Source organism: Phyllostomus hastatus, unplaced genomic scaffold (assembly GCF_019186645.2).
Source record: "Phyllostomus hastatus isolate PE091 unplaced genomic scaffold, TTU_PhHast_1.1 phas_contig_86, whole genome shotgun sequence".
NCBI lineage: Eukaryota > Metazoa > Chordata > Mammalia > Chiroptera > Phyllostomidae > Phyllostomus > Phyllostomus hastatus.
The window spans coordinates 5,049,818-5,068,677 of NW_025333977.1; the positions used below are offsets into that span (position 1 = coordinate 5,049,818).

Sequence of the window (18,860 nt, forward strand, 5' to 3'; positions counted from 1 at the left end):
TCAAGTGCCTGGAGTTTGATGCTAAGATTCTAGCATCCAAGGCTATTCATCCCTCCAGGCTCTATTTAAAAGTGCTATTGGGGAACCAAAGCTGATCACCACTTCTTGGTTCTCCACTCTCCCAGTGCCCGTGGAAGGACAGATGGCTCAGCTCACCGGGCAGAAAGTCACAGGCAGCACATGGAGAGCACTACAAGGCGATAAAGGCTCACTGTGTACATATGTAGGAAAGAAAGGAAAACACTCACGCGGACAGAAAATTGGGTATACAGTGATTTTTATGTTTACAGAAAATAGAAGAACTGATGTACATTTAAGTTAAGGAAGAAGAAGAGTGGAGAAAAATAAATAAAAAGAAGTCCATGAAGGGGAGACTGAATTTTACGCTGAATTCAGGTCAAGTAATAAACTGAGTAATTACCCTTAATTCCTCATCCTGCCGCACTGTGAAGTCCTGCACCACGATAGTAAACACCTGACTCGGAGCAGCAGGGAGCCCAGATACCATAAAGACCCAAAATGCCAAACTTTCCAGCTGCCATCTGCCCTTGGCAAAGTGTGGGAAAACTAAGCAGAATGTAATCAGAGGTGCAGTGATAGCTTTCCAAAACTAACAACTTCCTCAAAATGAGCATTCTGATGTCTTACCAGAGCACTGCTTTCATAAAGCCAAATTCTCTTTGGAAGCCTTTCAAAAAAGCTTGGTTAGTGAATTAGCAGAAATTGGATACTTATAAGTTGACTTTATCATCATAGTAAGAACGACAGCTTATATTAGTTGAACACTTACTACGTAAGTAGCACTGTTATTACCCCCATTGTACAGATAAGAAAATTAAGAACTAGAGGATGAATCACTCATTCAAGATAGCAAGTGGGTGATGAGCAGGATTTGGATTTAAGTCTGCCAGGTTCCAGAGTCTGTGCTCTGAGCCACCACACAGCCTGTCATAGAAGATCACTGTGGAGGCTCAAAGTGTCTGCATGCCCACAAACAAAAATAAAACCTTTTTGCAAGTAAAGTAATCAAAAATTCACTTTGACACTTAGGGAATGTGAAGATATTTAGATATCTATTTTGTAAGTGGAGATCTAGGCTTCACTGGGTGTGTGAAACAATGTTGAGAATAAAGCAGATGTTGAATTATTTGCTGAAGATATTATTGGGGCCTCAGAATCCAAATGTATTCATAGGAAACCACCACTAACTTGCGCACAAGAAAGAGTTTCTCCCCAGCACTGAGCAGCCACTGGCCTTGATGCCTGGGCCTGCCATGGGCTGGCAGGAGTCCATTTAGTATCCGACCACTCAGCCAGGAGGCTTCAACAACCAGCCATGTGATGTGAATTTTGAACACTTTAGCAACAATTTTGACCGGTGTCACCAAACCATAAAGACTAAGAAAAAAATCAAAGAAACCTTTGAAAATGGTACCATTCAATACCAACTACAGAAAAAAAGGAAAGCTCCTTCCAAATTACTTTTTATTTCCATAAAACCATAAACCAATCAATGATAAAGTTAACAGAAACTATCCAATTTGAACACTATTATTTGGCTGTAAATAAGTGAACTCAGTTGTCATAAATACCTGCAAATATAGGAATGTTTTCTATGAAAAACATTATTATCGCATCTCACAAAAAATCTTTACACAAATGAATTTGTTCTCTATCATCAGAAATAGAAGCCGATTATCTACTTAGTAATCCTCAAAAAGGACATGGCAATAAACCACGGAGATGCAAGAGAATCTGTATCTACAATTTGATGACCCAATCCTTATTATGGTATTACAAATACGTTAAACAATGTGTTCATCAGCTTTCAAACAAGACATGTTAAAAGTCACCGTGTCATTCAACATAAAGCAGAGTATAACAAGCACAGCTAGAAACTGAGCAGCCTTCGTCTCTTCAGTTACAAATTGGGGAAATGAAAATGAAGAATTCAAGCCTGTGCACGCATTTCCATCACAGCCCCTGAGCTGGAGGCGAAGCAACCATGTTCCAAACGCCGGTTTTATCTATATCCAGGGAATACGCTTTGATGGAAAACATCATAAATTATGAGTGTTTGTGTACTGGGAGTGTGTTTAAAAAAGGAAGGTGGCAGAGCTGTTTGGCTATTCATTTTGGGTAACAGAGAGACAACAGATATTGTTTTTCAGTCTTGAGAAATTAAACACTGGCTAATTAGTCTTCGGTTATTCAAAGTATGAATAAGAAGTCCAATATTTTATCATGGAGTACATTTTCTTCTTAGAGGAAAAAAACGAGCCAAGAACAAGTCATTTAAAATATTAATGAATTTCAACACTAATGAAACAAATGGAGCGAACACGTGACAAAATAAAGAATGATGGCATGGCTTTCCAACATTGATATGTACATATTATATATACGCACACACAGTTCCACACACACACATAGATATGTATGTTTATATATTTGTCCATTTGAAAAAAAACACACCATATGTGTGAGAGTACCTGGCATAAAAAGACAAAAACAAAAACAAAGGAAATGGCTTTCTAAGAAACAGTAACAACAGAGGAAGCACACAGTTTTATACTCTAGGGACCTTGATCTCTAGCCTGCCTTTCAATTCACTGTGGAGTCTGTGGAAGAAACGACCTGGCAGCCAGGAACTGCTGTAATTCGCATTTGGTCCAGGCACCCATTAGTTAGGACCCTGATTAGTGTGTCTGCGCATTTCAGTATTTAGCCTGTCTCAGTAGCCAATTTCAAATCAATACGCCTCATTTTTCATTTCACCTTCTCTCTCTACAGAAGACCCTGGTCTCCATTTCTCTTTTTCATCCAACTCTTCCAGAAATCAAATAAATATTTTTCTTGGCCTCCTTAAACTTGAGAAAATTATCCTCCGGTCTAGTTTGGGAAAAAGAAATAAAAGCTATTAAATATGCAATATTTCCTTTAAAAAATTAGCTGCTTTTGCATTATAAGCTTCTAAAGAGCTCATTCGGTTTACACAATTTTTTTTTACTCCAAATCTTGCCCCTATCCCTGCCCTACTTTCACTACAGTCCTCAAATACTGCTGCACGGTGGGAGGCCCACAGGCTCAAGTTCAAAATAAGCCTTCATTCAAATCCCACTCTGGACACTTCATAGTCATGTGACCTCAAGTAAACTGCTTTCTCTCTCCATCTCTTAATTTGTTATTTATATTTTTAAAAAAGACAGTAAAGTGTGTATAAATATAGATATTAAATAAGATCAAGTATTGCTTAGGAGATTAGCCAGAGCATGGCCTGGTCACAAAGGAAGCTTGTATCCTCTTCTGCCATTCCTAAATGTAACTATGCACCATGCCGCTTCCTTGCACGGTGACCTGGCAGGGAAAGATGACGCTGTGGCCTTCCAGCCTGGGTTCCCATCCCACCTCTGCCCCTGAGCGGCTTTGTGAATGTGACAATTCATTTAAACGCTTCAAAATCTCTTTGCATCTCCTTCTGTAAAACAGAACCAAGCTCATAAGGAAGACTGGAGGATACAATTAGATCACATGGAAAGCATGTACGTATGGATGGTATACTTTAAGTGCTCCATAAATACTGACTTTTGATACTGTTTACATTCTTTGCCAAAAAGGGCCCATTCACCCTACCTATGGCAGCCACATCGGCCTATCTACTGCACACTTAGCGCCCTCCCTCACCCCTCCTCACTAAATGAACACTGACTTTGGTCAGCCGTATGCCTCCAGGGAGGCTGATCTCCACCCCAGCTACAGAAAAGAGTTGATCAGTCCAGGAAAATTTTGGTAATGTCATCCTCGCCACTGATTGGTTTAGGGGAGTTTACATGAAACAATTCTAGCCAATGAAAATTGAGAGAAGTTTGTTGGATTACACACAGGGAACTTTTTCCCTTTATTTTTTAAAATGAGGCCAGTAAAATTAATATTCATCTATCTTTCTTAATCTCAGATTCTATAGTGTAAGGATATGGTACATGAACCTGTTGCAGCCACATTTGTTCCAGGAAGTCAAGAAAATAAAAAGCAACCAAAACTGAGGAGAAACATGAAATCCAAACCTTCCTCCAGATGGCTTCTTCCATACGATAATAGATTTTTCTTTTTAGGCAATTTTCCATTCACGTTTCTTTTATTTGCCCTGAAAAGCATCCTATATAGATGTAATTTCATTATGAAAGTATTCAGAAAATCAACCACACATTGATGACTTACTGAATTATTAATAATTATAGTGTTTCATATGAGAGGAGCCATTTAAAAATATAGCTTATATTTAAATATTAATGTTGTACAGTCCTTAATGAATTACACTAACCTGAGCAATCAAACTGCCCCACTTTGCAACCACTCTGAATCCACTCAATCCTGACAGTCTCCATACTCATTAATCTTTTAAGTCACTAGAGATTTATTTCTTTACTAATTGGTAGTCACTCACCTAAAGTTGGGCAATTCAAAAAAAATGGCCCGAAACAATGGTAAAAACTTGAAATGGCAACTACTGCTAGTGCTTGTTTTCTTCAGCAAGTCCTTGCTACTTCAAAGGAACCATATTTTAGTCAGCGAAATGCGTTTCAGAACCAAATATTAACTGAATTTGCATTTCAAGTCCATACCTATTGGATGCAATTCGGATTCTGCATCTGTAGTATCACAGTTCAGGATGCCCGTGTATGCTGTGAGTGGAAGAATGAGGTAAACTGCATGCAAGACCCTGCAGGGGGACTGACATTTTCATCAGACAAAGACTCTCTCCTTCACCAAACTCTCACCACTGAGCCCTCCTCTCAGCTAGGCCTCCACACTGCCCTTCAAAGACTGGAACAAAACACTAACATAAGGCCCTGGCTGGTGTAGCTCAGTGGATTGAGCTCGGGCTGGGAACCAAAGTGTCCCAGGTTTGATTCCCAGCCAGGGTACATGCCTGGGTTGCAGGCCATAACCCCCAGCAACTGCACATTGATGTTTCTCTCTCTCTCTATCTCCCTCCCTTCCCTCTCTAAAAAATAAATAAATAAAATCTTTAAAAAAAAAACACTAACATAATTTTAACAGCTCAAGGGTACATCCCTAGGATGACTCGAATCCCTCTTAAAGTGCCTGAGAAAGCTCAAGCCTGCTAAAAATTTTTCTGTTTCTTCCAGTCAGTACCTGAAGTTAAGATCCCATCTCTCAGTCCCTTCCTACTTTTTGTCATTTTTCACTTCCATGACGCTACTGAGCTCCTTCTCACCCTCCACCCAGCTCCCCCATTTGTCCTTTAAAAGGCCCAGTCACCTCGGTGCAAACTGAAGTTCAGTTCAGTTCGAACTGGTTCTTTATCCTGCTGAATACAATAATATACAGCATTCCCAATACAGCATATTGCTGATTAAAGACTGTCTTTACCACTCTAACCAGGGTCTGGCTTTGTTTATCTTTGACACTCCCTTCATTCAATTAATTCATCAAATACAGACAGACACAGCTTATTAGAGGACATGAGGCTGCCTGTAATCAAATCATTCTGCTTTACTGGGTGTCCCCTTCTCCCCTTGTTTGCATATAACTGTTTAAGACTCCATCCCACCACCAACTCTGACCCCCACCCACTTCCTCATTTGCTTTAGCTGATGAATTATTCTCTTTGAAACACAAGAGTGACAGATGTTTACTTAGTTTTACTTTCCCTCCTCAGTCTCACTTCCCTGCAGGACTTTCTGCTCAGCGAAAAGTCTTTCAGAGTCACAATTAGCCCTGGTTGGAGTCACAATTAGTTCAAGACTCTTGACACTTCTTGAGACAACTTCTCTTCTCCCATCACACATCCACAGCCACCTACATCACCTGAGATCTGAGACTTCTAAATGAGGTGTGGAGTGAGAGGCAGCCAAACAGGAAGACACAAGTGAGAGTGAACTAGTATATAGGTCCCCTGCTCCACCATAGTCAAGAAATGCAATCCTTTCATTTTCCTGCCATGAAAAAATACAATCTACTTAAAGAAGTCACCATTCACCAAACAAGCTCTGTATTAATGCGCGTTGTATAAAGGAGGGTATTTTTAATATAATGCTTCATTACAGTAGAAATGGAATAGGTACTTGAAAGAGAAATGCATTAGCAACTTAGGGTGTCTCATAATTGCTTGGAATTCTGTACTAGCTGTTATTCTAATACGATGACAATACTAGAGTTGAGTATTTCATATTGAAATATGGCTGTGACAGTTTTCAGTAGAGCACAGAGAACAGCATAATATCATTTAATAACCTACACTGAGTTTTGTTTCTAAATTGCAGACCACGTGCAACCTCTGCAGAGGTAAAATGCATTAGCATGGGGCTGGTGAGGGGGCTCTGAAATAAAATGACTCACATGGATAATCGATTAAAGCGATTATAAACGATGTGAAATCTGAGGGGAAAAAATGAAAGTTAAAATGGCTGCATCAGAGGCAGTAGTAATATCTTTAATTTCAAACTGTGTTTCAAGTTAAAAGTGACATTCTCAATAATGGTAACACTAGTGGAATAATGGTAGGCAGACAAATAAATAAATGATAAAGAGATACTGGATTATCTAAAAATGCCTTCTGTCCAATTAAATGCTGTTATTACTGAAGTCAGACCTGGAGAACATCATCGGATCATGACTAAACATAGCAAGCTACCAGCCAAGAATGTTTTGAAGTTAAATTGAATTTTACTAAAAAAAAAAAGAGAGAGACAAAATCGAAGTACTTATGAAAAAATGAGGTAAAATACTTCTTACTTGTTTCTCTATTCATACAGTTTAGAACTGGTTTCCAAATAATCATTGATTGAATAATCAACTTTTAATAACCCCAGGGTTACCTTGATTTTGAGGACTTTAAATACTTGCTCTAATGACAAATCAGACATTCACTATTGACAACATCTAATCTGTTTAATGTTACTGCCATCAATATATTTCCCTCATGTATCTCTATACATGGAAGACTTTGAAACCTCCACTATGTAACCATCACCCATGCTTCAGAGAAGGCTTCAAAACAACAAATCTCACAGCAAGATTTAAAAGGCCCTTTTATTCCCTACCGAATTTGTTTTACAGTATAGGAAACAATAGAGATACCTTCGCTATTCCTCCTCAATTAAATAATCACTCTGACTTGATTATTTTATAGATACTCATATATTTTCGAAGACCTATCACACGCATGGCAGTGAAATAAACAAAATGTTTAAAATAAATACCCAAACAAAATATTTACCCAAAGTTGAGAGTAAATATATTTTTAAATAGTCAGCCATTTGTTTTCTCCTGCTGACTAATATTGAAATATTCATTCAGCATGTATTTGCTAAATATCTATTATATTCTTGGAATGCACATATGAATGTACAACGAACACTTTAATCAGGTACATTCTACTGAAGGGTAAACACATTCTTGTTCTCATGGAGTTCCCACAGGAGACCATGACACAGTGAAGTCTGAGAATTCGGTGTATTGCCATCTCCAACTGGATCTCCAACGCCTTGCACATGGACTGGTACGTAGCAGATGATTACTGTGTATTTGTTGAAAGAAAGATGTCTTCAGTGATGAGATACTTGAACAGAGTCTTGAAGAAAAATAATAGCACTTGTCCAGGCAAAGAAAGGCAGGGAAAGAATAAAATGCACGGGTTATGTAAACACAAGGTCCATGTCTGGGAACACCAGAAATGGCACAAAGGTGTGAGATGGGCAGAGTAACAGGCATGAGGTGGCAACAGTAGGATTGTGCAAATGAATGAAAGTCAAAAGTCTTCCAAGCCCTACGTCCGAAACTCCCAAAGCATTCAAATGAAAGGCATACCTCTAATTAAAATTAGGATGTGCCCGTAAACACAGTCCAAAGGTAACTTTGAGGAGCACTAGGACATAAAGTATGTACAGTACTACAAAGTTATTTTTGAGAACTGCTCCATAGGTACGAGTAAAACATGTATAGGTAAAAGCAGAGACATTACAATAAAATGTGATGTATCTAGAATAAAATATTTATACCACGTCTTGCTCCTACCATTTTTTATATTTTTCTTCCTGGGAAAGTTATTTCCCCTCTTTGAGGTTTAGGAATAGCCTCTACTTTTTCAGGATAATTGTGGGACTACAATTACAGGTGCTTGATCAAAGTAAATAAATTTTAAAAATAAAAAAATAGTTAAATATCATTGACCAATACTTTGACAAAGTATATGGCATATACTTCATGCTATATTTTAATATCTTCAGATAATCGACGCTTAGCATTTCTTTTATGGAAGACACGAAGATATCACCATTTTATAAAAGTGAAACTGCTCCAGTCAGAAAATATGTTCAGTATTTGTCACTGTTGGATAATAATATTCAGAGAGAAATTATGTAGGGCGCTACATACAAAAATCATCAGCAAGACCAGTATTGTTGTTATGAGAAAACTGGTTGGGAATGGACAAGTTACAATAATGGAAAAGCTGTCACAAACACTCATATACAGAGAACAAAGTGCAAGTCTGCTAATTTTCTTAAACTGGCACCTACTCTCTTACACTACAAGGTAGGTCTTAGTCATATTACATTAGATGATAAATAGTGACACTGACGTGCAAAAAAAAAATGTGCAGTAATCCCAGCTTAGCCCTGGCTGGGTGGCTTAGTTGGTTTGAGCATAGTCCCGTACACCAAAAGGTGTACACCAAAAAGTCGAGGATTCCACCCCGGCCAGGGTACTTAGGGGAGGCAAACGATCCATGTTTCTCACATCCATGCTTCTCTCCCTGTGTGGTCTCTGTCTCTGCCTCTGTCTCTCTCTCGCCCCTTCTCTCCCTAAAATCTATACACACATAAAGAAACAAAGACAAACATATCATGGTTGATGGGAGAAGAGCAGACTAGAGGTCAGAATATTCAAAACTTCCAAATATGGGTAACCAAGCACTAACAAAAAGTGTGCCACTCTTAAGTAAAATACTAGCACAGTTAAATCTCTCCTGGCATTTGTACCCAGCTTCTCTGTCGCCTCTCAAGATGCAAGGCCTGAAGGGCACTCACCTTACAATGAAAACTATGATCCCACAAGTAAAATAAATACAACAAACTTAAAATAAAAACAATGAACAAGGAAACAACCACATAATTTTAACACAAGAGAAATGGACTTATCCGTTTCTTCGGCTGTACTCTCAACACTGCCAGACACATTATATTGGAAATCAAGATGGTTCTTAAAAGCACAAAAGAAACTAATACTTGCACAAACTAGTAAGGCATTTGAGTTGATTTTTCATATATGTGTTGACATCCTCATAGACTGCTAAGGCTTTCTCTGTAATTATGACAAAGGATACTCTAAATAACTTTAAAAAATGAGCTTAAGAAATCACAGAGGTATGAACATAATTCTTGTATCATCCCCCTATTTACCAATAATATATGAGGTAATATGCATCAAAGAAATACACACTGAAGCAGAGAAGACTGAGTTATCTCTTAAGTGCATTTGATGTTCATTGGCTATAAATTTGGGTGTCAGCAACAGAAATACCTAATAGCTCTAGGCAAATCAAATGTGATTTTATCAGGATTAAAGGAGATGAGTGAAAAGGCCCAGCCCGGCTCCCACATATAGAGTAAGGGCTCAAAAGTATTAGGTCCCTTGGACACTGATAGAAAACTTTCAACCCTGTATATTCAATCTCAAATTTATTTTTTATTTAGTTTTTTTCAGGGGGTTTCTTTTACATTTTGCCATCTTTTTTTTTTAGTTTCCCAGAATAAAAAGAAGGAAAAAAACTATCGATAAGCACAGAAAATAAATGAAGAATATATCATATAAGCAATTTTTACCTACATGATTCTGCAAAATTTTCCCAAAATTCAAATATATGCTAAATAATATCCGAGTACAATCAGGAATAGAAGAATGAGATAAAGATAAAAGTTAAATTAAAAAAGAGAAAAATTCTGAAGGAATGACAGATAAACTGACTTTTCTATCTAGATTTTCCAATGGATACCTCCAACTTCACATGTCATTTGAGAACATCATAAACAAGCAAAAAAAAAAAAAACAAGGAAAAAACTCTCCTAAAACAGGGGCTTCCTTTATTTATTACACTATCTCTATTAAAATATAACCATTCTTTCTACCAAATAGGCTTAAAGCTCCAGGCGCCACTTTCCTCCCAAAGTCCCAAATCGGCTGTGTTATTAAGATCCATCAATTATTTTGCAGAAACATGAGTGACGCCCACGTATTTCTTTCTTTTTTATTTTTCTCTGGCCCACTCACACATGGACAGTAGATTTAAAACCAAAACAAAACTTGATTCATGCTATTTCCCTGCACAAACAATGGATCCCAAAAATCTGCACAAGGAAGTCACACCCAGCTCGGCCTGAAAGCACCTGCCTCCCAGTCCCAACAAACATTTCCGTAACTGAGTCCAACAACTCACCTTTCCAAACCCTTCACTTAATTAACCTGGATTATTACTATTCTATCAATACTGCTTGCTTTCCTGCAGTGGTCCACTCCTTTCCCCCCTTCCCCTTGGATTATTTTTGCCCCTCACTCTCACCATGCTGACAGCTTGTCTGATTCACTGGGTTGCAAGGTGGTGTCCTGGTTTTTGTGCATGTCTTGAGTTCAAATCTTTGTTTCCTGCTGTGCTACCTTAGACAGTTCTTCTAGTTTCTATTCCTCATAGCCCTGAAGTGTAAAGTGGGGACAGTAACAAGCTATTAATAATTTGAGGGTTCTTATACATATCAAGCTAGTTAATACACACCAAGCACTTGCAATAGAGCCTGGCTATTAGTACACTATGCTTATTTGGCTTTATAATTTATATTCTTTGTCTTCTCAACTATCAACATTGAATTCTATGCATGACCCATTCTCCCACCCATGAATTTCAAACAAATACATTAAATATATTAAAACGTAGGAATTGAACTTGAAGTGAGAAAATTTAATCCTAATTCCCGATAACTACTAACTGTAACTGATATACAAAAATCTAATAATTCCTCTGTACTTCAATGTTTTCATTCATAAAGTAAAGTGAATAGTCCTTTGGATTCTTGATGATCCTTAGTTACAAGGTAGTTAAAAGCCCTTTGAACAAGTGTTCTACACAGTTATAAAATGCTTGCATTGTATTTATTTTGAGGCCTGAACAAGTATTTGTTAACTGATTGACAAAATAACACCGAATTAAGTATCATCATTCCTTTTAGCTGAAGCAATGTTAGATTATTTTTTTAACCAATGGAAAAGTTTGGTGTTCAGAAATAAGAATTAAGAGCTTGGAGACCAAAGTTCTAGTTAGTAACCTTTTACTTTTCTATTTGACCATCAGTAACTTGATTACCCTCATCGCGTGCCCATCCTAAGACTGTTGGTTGTTGGCCCATTGACTGGAGGTAAGACACAAAAAGAAGCCCTCCTTCAATACCAGTTACTGCCATCTGCTGGAAAATTGTGACAATAAATATGTATTCTATCACCATGACTATGAACAGTGCCCCCTAGAGTTGTTCATCACACAACCAATACAACCATTTTTAAGAATGCTGCCTAATAAAATGTCGGAGACACCACAGACATGTAATAAATGTTTGCTGAATGGGTTAATCATGAATGAGCCACCATTATCAATGAAGTAGATTATCTCTATCCCATCATTTTTGTCTAATCACAGAGCAGCTTATAATGAGTTTTAAAAGTTGAATAAATGAGATGTTTTTAAACCACAGGCAGATTTATCTGTATACATATTACACCAAATATATAATCAATGTCTGGCTCAGTGAGGCTGACGTTTTACAAGATGTCTGCACACATCTATAATCACAACTGTTCCTCATGGCAGTACAGCAAGACCAACCAGGCAGATATATTTATATCAGATTTTCAAAAAAGCAAATAATGGTATAGGTTACTTGTTCAAAGTCAAGAGACTCTTTTTGGTGTAGGTCTTCTGATTTCAAATTTAATGTTCTTTCCCTTTCCCTACTAGTTTTAATAACAAAATGCAGTCAAGATAATTTTGATCCGTTGACCTGAAATTTTTCACTCTCATCTGTTGATGTTTACGCTAATAAATACTCTCAAAATTCTCCATCATTTCTATTAACTATTGTTAGTGGCACAAATTAATATGTGAAAATACAAAGTATACTGTTAGATATTGGTATCTGCACTATTATTATAATTATAAATAGTTAAAGTTATTAAAATATTTTAAAGAATTCCACATAAAGCACTTTTATTTGCTGAACAATTAAAGAGAGCATAACTCTATGAAGTTCAGGGATGTTACATTTAATAACGGCATAAAAGCACTGGTTGCATCTTAAAGCACTCTCATATCAGATAATATGGAAAATTAAAAATTAAAACCAATTTATAATCTTTTAAATAGGCCTGTCTTCAATATAATTGGGATAGTATACAGAACACAAGGAATTTAGAATCTAGGTCAATAAAACTTGAACAACAAAGACATCCCCTTTACGAGAATATTAAAATTATTAAATTAACTTTGCATATACCAACACCCAGAGGACTCATTTTACTTTGGACCCAAATAACAAAGCAATTCGGACTCACTCTACTACTCATCGAGCACCTTCTTTGTGCTCTTGAAAGTTTGCTGGTATGAGAGATGACCCTGAAGACAGATAAGTTAAAATCATTTTCCAAATGTCAAAAGCCAGAGGAACCAGCAGGACTAGTAGTTCCAGGGCCTTCAGATTGACAACCTGTTTCCCTTCACATTGCTCCTTCAAGAGAAAGCAGACAAAAACAAATTCCATCAGCTTGGTAAGCAGCCTCCTCTGTTAGGTCATTTCTTAGTCTTACATTGAACTAGTTCTGTGCTTGAAAGAAAGCCATTTTATTTACTAAAGTATATGAAGTTTGACTTTCTCCTTGTACTGATCATGAGGTTCTTTTGTTCCATTAATTGCTTTCTAATAGGATATTACCTCTGGGAGAACATTAGCCCCTGAGTCACCAAAAAGACTCATTGGGCCCCCGGGACCCACCAACTTCCCTTCTTGCTCTCTGGGCTCCAATTCAGCATTAGAGTTGAAGTGACCAAAGGCTCTGCTTAACTCCTTTGACATAAAAAGCAGGGAAGGAAACTCTTTGGGTTATTCACTAACAATAATGATATTAACTTACATAGCCTATTTTCTCTAAGAGCAAATGAATATGGAGTTGACGCAAGAGACCCGTAGCAAAAAGAGACTGACCTCAAAGAATTAGACCAAGGTAGATTAGAAAAAGGATATGTAACACTCTACACAGAAGACAGGTTTGTGGAGACCTTCATGCAGACCAGACCTTAGTAGACACCCATACACGTGCTTTATTTTTTAAAAGGTACACATTTCTAACGAATGATAACTTCACCACAAAGCACTTTACCAAAAAGAGCAAGTATAAGCAGATGCCTATAAGTTAAGTCATCAATTGGGTAATTCACCCCTCTCCCTCCCCTCCATGATTTTGGCTTAGATAAGTGTTCTGGCTATGTATGGTTGAACTGGACTGACAGAGGGGTGGATAGCTCTATTTTACTTTACATTTTCATATAAAAATGCTACTATTTTATATATGTGAACATCCAGTAACAGACATTAACCATACTTGGGTAATTTTTAAAAGAAGAAGAAAATTATTTTAGGAGTTAAAAAGGCATCAGGAAAGCAACACATTTGTACTACAATTTGGGAATCTGAATTTACATGGATGCAAACAGCAAAGGCACTGTGCACCACAGACTCAAGTTATCACTTGAGATTTATGATGACAGAGGATGTGACCAAGTTTCAATACAAAGCAAATATAACTGCAGAAGTTAGAGTTTTAGAATCTCCTTTCCATTGACAATGAAATTTAGACTTGACGATTAAATCCGAGCCTTCCTTCAGTAGATATTAATCTTGGAGTGGAAATGGGAGGCTTTTAAAGAAGCATTTCTGCTACAATCAGAAAGCTTCCCTCTACAGTAGGACAACACTGTGTTGAAATTTAGAAATAGAACTATTAGGTCATGTTAGCTGATTATGTTATTGGCACCCACTTAAGTTAGTCGGTTTTTCATTTCTGTCATTTTCTCCTGTTCAACTGCTGCCATTCAAAACGTTTTGACTACTTAAAAGGGAATACATCATCGTTGCCTTTCCCCAGTCTAACTGCACACTACTTTCCAAAGCAATAGCTTCAATCACGCTTCATAAAATCCCCTGCAAGTACATTGTTGGAAACATAAATCAGCAAGCTAGGATTTCGGTATTTCTAAGGCAAGCCCAGGGATCACTGACTGGAGGCTTTTCCATGGCCCCCTTTATAAAAGAATAAACAAAATTATGAGTTACACTAGATCCATTTTTTAAAAACTGCTCCCAGTGGCATGTCTGATACTTGCTGCTACATCCTTAATTGGAGAACAAAACACTAGCATAGACGAATTGGACTCCAGGATCAGGCTTGCTGTTTCTAAGCATCTCTGACTTCATTAGGACACACCGCACAGAAGTACGACACGTTCCATTTCATGAAAGCTGGGTCTCTCTGATGGACGTCTATGCCTCTGGTGAGTGTCATGCATTTTTAAATCCTACTAGATAGAGAGATCTTTAGAACTGTGCTCTCCTCCTTCCCTGTTTTATTACAATGAACATGGGCTCCCCTCCAGTCATGCTTCAGTCTTAGAGCTCCTCTTTATATTGGCCCTGCATTCTGAATTATAAATTATGTGAATCTCAGTTTTAGACATAGGTTACATACACAGATTCAAGTTACATGTCTGTATATGCTATTTAAACATTCCTAGATTTCCCCGGTATCTTTCAAATTCCAACACACTTAATGTCTACAATGGTAAATTCACAGGCTCTACAACTGAGACATTTTTCTTCTCCAAATCAGTGACAATGTAATCATAAGTCTGCATAAACTTGCTTCCTATTATGCCCCCATCTTGTTCCACACTATCTATGCCTGGTTAATTGCAGTGGTATTGTAACTGCAATTTACAAGGACTGCTTCTTGGTATTCAGGAATACCTGTCTATACTATAAATGAACAGTTAAACATCATTAGCATCTCTCTAAAAATCAAAGCAACATCTTTATAAGGTATAAAGAATATGTTGATTTTTGCTATAATAGTGATTGAATAAACCGATTGGGCTAATATTAGCTTCAGATGGACATTTCTGCAATTTTGCTACAACTGAAATTTTGCATACTCTGTATTATTTGGGGGAAAGGAGCAGCACCTTACCAAGACACTTTACAAACTATAGCAACATCAGCATTTGAATTCTGAACATAAAATCTGCATCCAATCGTGTTTCATCAGCCACTAACGCTATAGCTTTAGGAAGGAGAAGGGCAGAGAAAGGAAGGTTTCATATCCAAAATGTCAAGCCCTGCTGAAGACTGATAGAAGGACCAGTGAGTGTGGCAGAGCAGAAATAAGCATTTCTAGGCTTAAAAATGGAGTTCTACCACCCCCTGCTGGACCATATGTCTTACACAGAAAAGGCTAAAAAAATGCTTAGAATTGAATATAGTGGAGATATTTTAACTTGTCTTGTAATTTATTTTTCCTCAAAAAATAATTTAACGCTACACAAATAATGTAACATCCTCTGCAATTATCACACATCACAAAATCACTATTTTCTTTTTCTTCGAAGACTTCCACCAATGCATGTTTTAACATTTCGTGTCCCCAATTAAATGTCCAAACTTGTGTGGATAGTTGAAAATGCCTCCATTATTATAAAGATGTTTTATGAGAATGTGAAGTACCCTAAAAAGCAAAATGATTTCAAACCTACCTCTATACAGATAAACAGAGGTAGCTTCCACAAATTCTCTCCCAGGTTATTCTAGTATGCTATTCATTCTTTTTTTCTTAAGAAATAAAATCTACCACCAGTTCCCCATTACCCCCTCCAAAAAAGAATCCCCTACAGGTGTAAAAGCAATCTGATGTTACAAACATTTTCATCCTTGATGTATTAATGGGGGGTGGGGGTGAAAATGAATGACTGCAACACATCCCTAGTTTTATCCATTTGCTTTCTTACACACAACATCCACGGCCCCTCTCTCCTTTCTTAGTTTCAACACAAATAAGCCATCATCGTTCAGTTCATAGTCAGGAATTAGGGTTTTGGGAAAGGAGAGGTGTCTAAGAATTGCATTACTTGCACACAACACATATTTCCCAAACGAGTTTAATGCTGACAGTTTGTGCTGCTCCTGTAAAATAGCATTGTTCTCTTTCCTTCCGCAACCAGATATTTACCTGTTAATACACACCAACATGCTCATCCCATTTTTGATAATGAAACCAGGGAAAGGCAAGATCCCAGAGGAAAAAAAAAAGAAAAAGAAAAAAAGGCAGTTTGCCTCAATCTTCTGCTCCCGGATGCCCATCTCCAATTCTGTATTTTCTCTTATTTAAAATACAGATGCAATTGTTAGCGGCAGCTAAAAGAAAGAGCGAAAATAATAGCAACAACAGAAACTATAACTTTAGTTCTTCCATTTAAATTTTCTTGTGCCTTCCTCTGCCTCTCTGGGTTGGGTGGAAGGGGGAGGGAAAGTAAATGCAATAAAGCACCACACTCCTACCTTGCCCGCTACTGACAAGCAACCCGAGCAAGTAGAAGGAGAGGAGGAGGCTCATGTTCAGGACGTGACACCGGTGAACACTTCCAAAGTTATTAAGTCCAGCCTGGAGAGAGAACCTTCCGCTGCCACGGCCGCCTCGGCTACAGCCGCCGCCACTCCCGGATGCCCCAGCCGCCCGCAGCCCGCGCGCTCCTCCTCGCAAAGTGACTGCAAGCTCCGCTCCTTGCCGCACTATATCCAGGCAGCAGCGGCGGCGGCGGTAGCGGCAGCAGCAGCAGCATCGGCCGCCGCGACGGCAGCAGACCCGAGCGGGGAGGGAGGCGGGGGCGGGGGCGCTGGGAGGGGAGGGGAGGTGCGGCCGAGGCGTATCCCTCCGCGCCGCACGGCAGCCACTTTCGCGAGGCGCGCTGTCCCAGGATTCGTCCGCAGTCTAGCCCCGAAGCACGGGTTCGGTTCCTGGTGCCTCCAGCCTCCGGATGGCCGAAGCACGCCTGCAAGTGGCAGACCTGTGTTCAGCCTGCGCGTTCAGCCCGCCGGCTATCTGTACACTGATGAAGGACCCTGAGCCGAAGGGGAAGGGCAGCTGGACCTGTGGCACTGCTGCGGCCGGTTCGCGGAAGAGGTCCGCGGGAGTTGGTGCTGATGCTGATGCTGATGCTGATGCTGATGCTGATGCTGCAGGCGGCTGCCTGGCTCCGTGCTCCAAGTGCGCCCGGGCTTATCTGGAGCCGGGGCCCCGGGGACAGGCGGCGTATTCTGCAGCTCTCATTCCTCCGAGGGCCTAGGGGTGCTGGGGGCGAAGGCTGTCTGTCTCCCTAGGCCCTCCTCCCTGAAACCTTTCCCCAGGCTACCCCTTTCCCACGCTTTGTAGCCTGCCGCGGCAGAGGGGAAGCAATTGTCCTCTAGTGTCTACACTGCCTGTCTACTCGGCTCTAAAGGGTAGGCGGAAAGAGGTGCGCAGTGTTTCCTAACCATGTCGACCCCCTGCCGTTGAAAACAGGTACAGTAAGGGAGAGAGATCAGGAAGGGGGTGAGATGTTGGAGAGGCTGCATTAAACTCCACTGCCCGTGTTAGCGTCGTCCTTGGAGAATTGCATAGTGTTCCCTAGACACACTCAACCGGCTCTGCCCTGTGTCCCGAGCGCACAGCACTGGCCAAGTCCCCGCGAGGGGTGCCACGAGAAAACATACGGAGATGGGATGCGAGAGGGTCCTTCCCCCTCCCTCATACACACACCTGCGTGTGCGCGCGCGCCTGTGAATTGCAGTGATAAACCTCTGGCAAGCAACCAGAGATAACTCTCTTTTCCTGAAGGTTGGGACATATCATTTTTTTCTCTAGGAAGTGTAGGAAAAGGTTTGTTAGTTTGATGTCAGACCTGCGGCAAGAGCTGGCAGGAGGCAGCATCCGTGTCCCCAGAGCCCTTGTCAGCCAACCAGGATCACAACCACAGGCTGGAACTGACAATGGGTCCTTTCATCTGCACCTTCATTCTTGTTCCTTCAGACACTCAGCTGCCTCTTCGCAGGCCCAGGGAGGCCCTTAGTCGTCTCCGTATCGGTGGGGTCAGGGAAGTCAGATGGGAGGGGACAGAAATACATTAGCGCTCACAATCCAGTCCTGCTTCCCCATATGCTCACACACCTGATTGGATGCAGGAATGTAAGTTTCATTGCCTAAGGGAGGGCAAGGGTAAGAGGAGAAACAAGCTGACACGGAAAGGGCATATATTCCCTTCTATATATATGCTCCCCAGGGAGAACACAATCTTCTCTGTACAGAAGATTCACTTACTTGGAATCCTGGGTTGCAGGGGTCGGGTAGGGTATTGCGTGAGTGCAAGGCAAAGGCAGCTCTCAACATAGACCTTGGCTGAACTCCTCTAACCAATGACGCCTCTAGGCTTGAGAACCTCCTCTTCCCTCTTGGTTTTATAGTATGTTTAGGACTATATATTGAGGAATTTCTTTTGCCAAGGCTCCCTTCCCACACCCTTTTCTCATTCTGGGAAGCAGTCACTTTGCTTAAGTAAGCTCACAGTCAGCTCTTTGCAGAAAAAGGCTGGGCATAGCACATTTATAGGTGTGAAAGATAAATAACTCCTTTATTTTCACCAATTCTCAATTTCTCTACTAAGAATCAAGAACTGCTACACACACATACAAAGTCACGGAAGAAAGTTGAGAGGATAC

At 39.7% G+C, this 18,860-nt stretch overlaps 1 protein-coding gene across 2 annotated transcripts in view; it reads right to left on the reverse strand.

Moving 5' to 3' along the window:
* Positions 1-16,958, reverse strand: part of NCAM2 (neural cell adhesion molecule 2) — a 416,937-nt gene extending 399,979 nt beyond the window's left edge. For both annotated transcript variants that reach the window (XM_045851671.1, XM_045851672.1), the window contains exon 1: positions 16,668-16,958. In XM_045851671.1, the coding sequence (XP_045707627.1) occupies positions 16,668-16,722 (55 nt within the window). In that variant the 5' untranslated portion in view covers positions 16,723-16,958. The remainder of the gene's footprint in view (positions 1-16,667) is intronic.
* Between the last annotated feature and the right edge of the window lie 1,902 nt (positions 16,959-18,860).